Here is a 6,175-nt window from a genome sequence, read left to right as displayed (position 1 = left end):
GGAAAATAAAGTGCAGAGATAAACTTCAGCAATTAAAATCAACATTGGGAACGGCTGATGGTGAAAGGGACTGGAAGCAACCACATCTCCCCTGGGTACAAACTGCAAACACAGGCAGCAGAAAAGAAAATTAGCAGTAAGGAGTCAGAAATAAAACATTTCTGCCCTCTGAGAGAGCAAACAGCTAGTGATGCATCAATTCTTAGACTTCCTAAGAGCATTGATATAAACAATGAAGCCATAATAATCTTCCTAATGCACATTGCTTTCAGGCTCTGAAATATTCAAGGGTTCTTCCCTGTCTCATCCGTTAAATCCAAATTCTGAGTCAGGGACTACATATGAGGTCACTCGCTTTCTTCTCCAGTCTCATCTCCACTCTTCCCTTTAGGTTTACTGTTTCTACAGACCCCCCTATTACTTGTTCCTCATTTTCCTTGGTGCTTTGACCTTCCCTTGCTCACTACTCTTAGCATCTACGTATGCCCATCTTCACCACTTCCAAGCCTTCCCTACTTAAAATCTCAGGGGAAAGTAACCTCCCAGCAAGCGCCCACAACATTTTCACTTTCTTAGAGCATGTTTCCCTTTTTAAACTTCTATTACATTTTTCACATACCTGTCAAAAGCCACGGAGAAATGGTTTGGTACCCAAAGAAAAAAAAATATCTGCACCTCACATTCTTATCCCAGCAAAGTGCAAAACAGCTAAATATCTTCCCGGGGGATTTTTATTGAAAAGCCACATAGTCTGCCACTGGCTCTTTCTGGACATACAATCGGCCAGCCCTGCACTATCACTGCTGCTACTTATTTGTAAGTTAGCTGAGGGCTGGGATTGGGTGCACACCTAACAGACCCAACTCTAGAAAGTAAGCTACCCAGAGTAGGCACAGCTAGGAGTCAGTATTCAAGCAACAGGACCGCAAGTATGAAGAGAATGCTGTACTCAAGTTTCCACAAAACAGAAAACGAGAACACAGCAGTATCACACAATCACTTCAGCCTTTTTTTTTTTTTTTTGGTTGTTTAATTCATAATTTATCATAGCCAACCATGGTCAAGTATCATCTTGGGACCTAAGCTGGCAGGAAAAATAAATAAAATCCAACACTGGTGAAGCTATAGATAAATATGCACAAGGTGTCCTACTGATGCTGTCTGTCATAACTACATGCAGTCCTTTGAAAACAACTGGGCAGTAAACATCAAAACCCATCTACAATCTAATACAAGAATGTAATTCAGAAGATGAGAAAATGCTAACTGTACAGACATGCTGCTGCACAAGGGAAAAACTAGAAAGTTTAAACAGAAATGCTTAAGTAAATTATGGTCTGTCAATACAAAAGATGGCATGAAGCCATTAAAATAACAAATACGAAGAAGGAAATAAATATAGTTATATATGGTTGAAGATTAAAAAAAGAGCTCTAAGAAATGAAACTGCTGATGGGTTAATGTTATGGGCTGAACCGTGTCCCCACCCCAATTCACCTATTTAAGTCCTCAGGTACTTCAGAATGTGACTGTATTTGGACATGGGGTCTTTAAAGAAGTAATTAAGTTAAAACAAGATAATTAGGGTAGGCCAGTCCTACCAATCTGACTGGTGTTCTTATTATAAGACGAGATTAGGACACACACAGGCACAGAGAGAAGACTGTGAAGACACGGAGAAGATGGCCACCGACAAGCCAAAGAGAGAGGTTTCAAAAGAAATCAACACTGCTGACACCTCTATCTTGGATTTCTAGCCTCCCGAATTATGAGAAACTAAATTTCTGTTGCTTAAGCCACTGTAGTACTTTGTTATGGCCGCCCTAGCAAGGAGTACAGTTAATGTGGCATTATTACAGGTAGAGATTTTCTTCTTCCAATTTCTTCTTAAAATATTTTAGAGCTGCTTTAATAACAATGGTTCTAGCAACATGATGCCCTCTGCTAATGTGCTTTCTCTCTCCCCTTACTCCATGGGTGGTTGCTTTTTAACATGGCCTCACAAAGGAAAGGGAGAGAGGATGGGAAATGTTCAGCTTCATGATGCTGAAAAAAATGCCAGTATCATTATTTTTACTCCATGGCAGATCACTCTAAGGCAACAGTCCCCAACCTTTTTGGCAAAGGGACCAGCGCTCCTATGAAAATCTAATGCCTGATGATCTGAGGTGGAGCTGAGTCGGTGATGCTAGTGCTGGGGAGCGGCTGCAAATACAGATGACTCTTCTCAGCTCACCTCCTGCTGTGTGGCTGAATCCCTAACAGGCCATGGACAGGAACAAGTCTGTGGCCCGGGAGGTTGGGGACCCTTGCTCTAAAGAACAGACTGGATAACCATGAACTCCAGAAAGCCCATTGACCTCAGCATCTGGCCATGTATTCCTCCAATTATAAGTAACAGTTAACCAGCTCATAATCTGGAGCACATCTGTCCAGGGAGGGTCTGGCCTGTCCCTAATGCCCAGTTTCGTTTAAACGTCAGATTGACAGCTAAGATACCTCAACATTCTGGCATTCTAACAGAAGATAAGAGAGAAGACATTTCAAGACATGGAAAAAGACTCTTGATCAAAGCCTCCTGAGGGTGAAAAGAGGAATGGAAGGGCAAGAAATGCTACCTACTCTGAAGCTCTGCCCAGATCCTCCATGTCCCAGGAGTTGGGGTCCATTAGTATGGCACAGGCCAAATGAGGAAAGGCAGAAACAGGTCTCCTGATTTCTTGGATACAGAGGGGTATTACCAGGAAGAGCCAGGAGGCTTGGCAGGGGCAACTCAACAACATTCTGAAGACAGATGAGAGTGCTTGCTTCGGCAGCACATATACTAAAATTGAAGACAGATGAGAACAAGGAAAAGTAAAGCGTGACAGGCAGGCATACAGAAATCAGAGAGAGGGAGTCTAGAAGTCGACTGTATGTGAAGATTCCAGTGTAAGACTGGATTCTCTTTCTTCATGTTTTTCTTTTCTCACCTTTTACCCCAAGGGAGAGTGCTGAAAACTGAGTGGAACGTGGTCTACAGGGCATCATCAAGAGTGCCCTCAGAGTTGGGCTACAATCCTGAGAGTGGGCCTAAGGGCTGGAACACCAATCTTAGGGGCAGCCTAGAAAATAAAGCTCAAATATGGATCAGAGAATAGATGCGCAGGGGTCTTGGGTTTGGCTCTCTGAACATGGCAGGAGTCTGGTCACCAGACATGTGATACAAGAGTAGATGAAGGACTTGTCGCCAATCTGACTTGTTGCTGGTCACCTGAGTGACCAAATTAGGACTATTTCTTATTTAGCATGTACCAATTAATAGTAGGTGCTCAATAAATGTTTTCTGAATAAAAGAATGAATTAATTAATTAAAGAAAAAATAAAATCCACACTAAATAGCGATAGGCTTGATTTCACAGCCTGGGATTAGAGTGGGTGACTGGAGTAATTACGCACAACCGTGGCATATAGAGGGACAAAGATGGAGAATGTTGTCATTAATGTGCCTCAAGTGCCACTAAAAGTTACCAAGGTCTAAGCTGAAATGTCAGGTCTAGTTCAGAAAATTTAGCCTTCCTCAAGTCAACCGTATCTGCACTAAACCCTCCTCAGTCCTCTGCTTTCTCTCTGGAAAAAGGAAAAGAGGGAAAATAGAAACAAAGAAATTAGAGAGGTTTTTCACTACTTATCTCCCCGCTTAAGTCTCCATCTTTATTATTCTGGATGGGTACTCAGAAATTCCTTTACTCTTAAGAGCCTCAAGATGCTTTTCCTTATGAATGCTAAGAGATTCTTTCTTATATTTTTAGAGTAGGGGAATGTAGTAAGTAGACACAGTCTATAGGACTAAATAGTAATAATGATCCCTAGCATAATCAAGTCTCTAGACCCTAGATGATAGCAGGAATTCACATATATTTGATGAAATCAGCCGCCTATAGAAGCCTTCTCTAAGAAAGTTATTTGGGCTCCCCAAGACCACCCACAAATACATAGTAGTTTTCATGGCTAAATTTTATTACTATGAAAAGATAACAGCAAGGAAAAAGACTGAGGTACAATCTGAAGAAATCTGAAGAGTGTCCTCATGTTCTCTCCCTCTCTTTTATAGCAGCAAACAATGCAGCAACACATGTGCAATGTTTGTGCCTAGGGAACTCCATCAGAGACACAGCATCCAAGGTTTTTACTAGGGGCTGGTCACATAGGCACTGTCTGCCTAGCAACCATCAAAATTCCAGATTCCCAGAAGGAAAGCATGTGTTCGACATAAGTCATATTTTTTGTATAAAGAGTCTAGGCACAGTCACCCACCCTTATCAATTAGGGAATGGAGGGACTGATTCAAGTGCCAAGTTTCCAGATGCCAGCCAGGGGCCAATCTTGCAAGCAAGCCCTTCTGAAGACAGCAGCCTCAGGCTTCCCTTGTTAAGTCTTTTCTGAAGTGATCTGTAAATGTTGCCAATGAGACTGAAGTACTTCCAAAGTAAGAGATGGTATTAGGGAGCTGCCAACCTAGAGGCTATATTAATTAGTTGTATTTTGCAGGAGAAAGCAAAGAACCATATTGGGTAAGTGAGCTGCCCAGAGTCATATCAAAGCAAGCAAATGATACAGGATTTAAATTCAGGTGGTCCTAACTCTGTAACCCATATCCGTTCCATTCTAGTTTACTCCTTTAAAAGTCAGGTTGGTATCAGTTTCCAAAGACCTGCTCACTCTGCAGATGAATGTTAAATCAAGATTGAGAAACTATAAAAGCAAGGAAGAACTAGGTCACTCTGCCCAAGTGCCTAAAACAGCCTTTCAGCTTCACTCCTCACCAGAGCCACTAAAGCACTCTCTCAACTGCAGCAGTCAGTCTCCAGCCATCACTGCTCTTCTACTATCAGACGTTCTCTTTCCATCTGCCAGAAAGCTGGGCGCTGGGTAGGCGGGGAGGGGATATCCCATCTCTTCACTAGCATACTATAATGAATCTCATCTCGCACGGGTGGAAAAAGAAAGCTGACACAAGGCACTTTAAGCTTGAATTCATTTAATCCTCAAGAACCACTTCATTTCACAGATAAGCTACAGAAGGCTGTCAGAGTTGAAATAACTTATCCAAGACAACGCATAGTAAGTGACACTGCAGGATCAAACTTAACTCTGACTCTAAAATCTGTATTAGCAGATTTTAGAATAATCCGTAAAATTAGTAGACATCTGAGGTGCCTTTCACCTTTCTCCCCAGATAAGGGTTCCTTTGGCATACGCTCCTTCTCCTCTGAAGCAATCCTCAATTCAAGTCTCTTCCCACTGACAGCTCACTCTGCCTTCCCTTATCTGCCACAGTCCCTTCTTCAAAAGCAATCTTTCACCCAATCTAATGCCCCCTTTAGTCTCACAGAAAAACAATGCGCAGTAGATTTGCATTTCGAAAAGACCTTGCAGATATATTATTTCATTTGCCCTTCACGACAATCCCGTAAAGCCGGCGAAGAGGTAAAAGTATCCCCATTTTACAAGAAAGGCATTTCCCCAAGATCATAGAATAAAAAGCATAGGAAATCAGGAGCGGAGCCCCAGGTTTTGACACTCGGCTCTTCCCACTGCACCTCACTGCCGCCCCGCCCCAGCAATGTCACAAGGTGCCCCTTGGCTCGAACCCGGGCCTGTAGCTCACACGTCCCTCCCACCCGCAACGTCCCCGCCAATCCTTCCACATGATCCCTCCCCCACGATCTCTCTCTTCACCAGTACCCACCGCCCACGGGCTTCCTTAACTCGCCAGCCCTCTAGGCTCATGTGCTCCCTCTTGTCACAGACAGCTCGCCACCCCCTTCTCGGCCTCCTGCAGACCTCTTTGCCACCCAAGTCCCGCACTCCTGTCAACCCGCGGCCGGGCCCGCCCAGGCTACCTTCTCCAAGGATGCCGGTCTCTGCACGGCCAGGGAGCGGGCGAGTGAAAGGACCGTGTTGAAATAGAAGCCCCGCGAGGCGCTTGAGCCGGAGCCGGAGCCGCAGCTCCCCCGGGCCGCGGCTGCCGCCATCATAGCGCGCGAACCCGGGCTGCCCGCCGGCTTCCCGCACCCGGCCGGGGAGCGCCGGAGCTCACTGCGCAGGCGCGACCGCGTCCGGCTTCCCCGCCACGTGACCTCTCTGTTGCCGGTACTGGGCGGGGCGGGGCTGCGGGGCGGTCTCACTGCTG

The 6,175-nt window shown here is 44.9% G+C and overlaps 1 protein-coding gene across 1 annotated transcript in view; it reads right to left on the bottom strand.

Annotated features, from left to right (window-relative positions):
* The window catches only part of PI4KA (phosphatidylinositol 4-kinase alpha), a 129,322-nt gene extending 123,237 nt beyond the window's left edge, over positions 1–6,085 (bottom strand). Inside the window, 1 exon segment of the mRNA XM_023528293.1 lies at positions 5,886–6,085. Within this exon segment, the coding sequence (XP_023384061.1) occupies positions 5,886–6,020 (135 nt within the window). The 5' untranslated portion in view covers positions 6,021–6,085.
* Positions 6,086–6,175: the final 90 nt, after the last annotated feature.

Source organism: Pteropus vampyrus, unplaced genomic scaffold (genome assembly GCF_000151845.1).
Source record: "Pteropus vampyrus isolate Shadow unplaced genomic scaffold, Pvam_2.0 Scaffold23, whole genome shotgun sequence".
Lineage (NCBI taxonomy): Eukaryota > Metazoa > Chordata > Mammalia > Chiroptera > Pteropodidae > Pteropus > Pteropus vampyrus.
The sequence above is the reverse complement of the archived record's forward strand: the minus strand, read 5'-3'. Positions and strand labels throughout refer to the sequence as shown.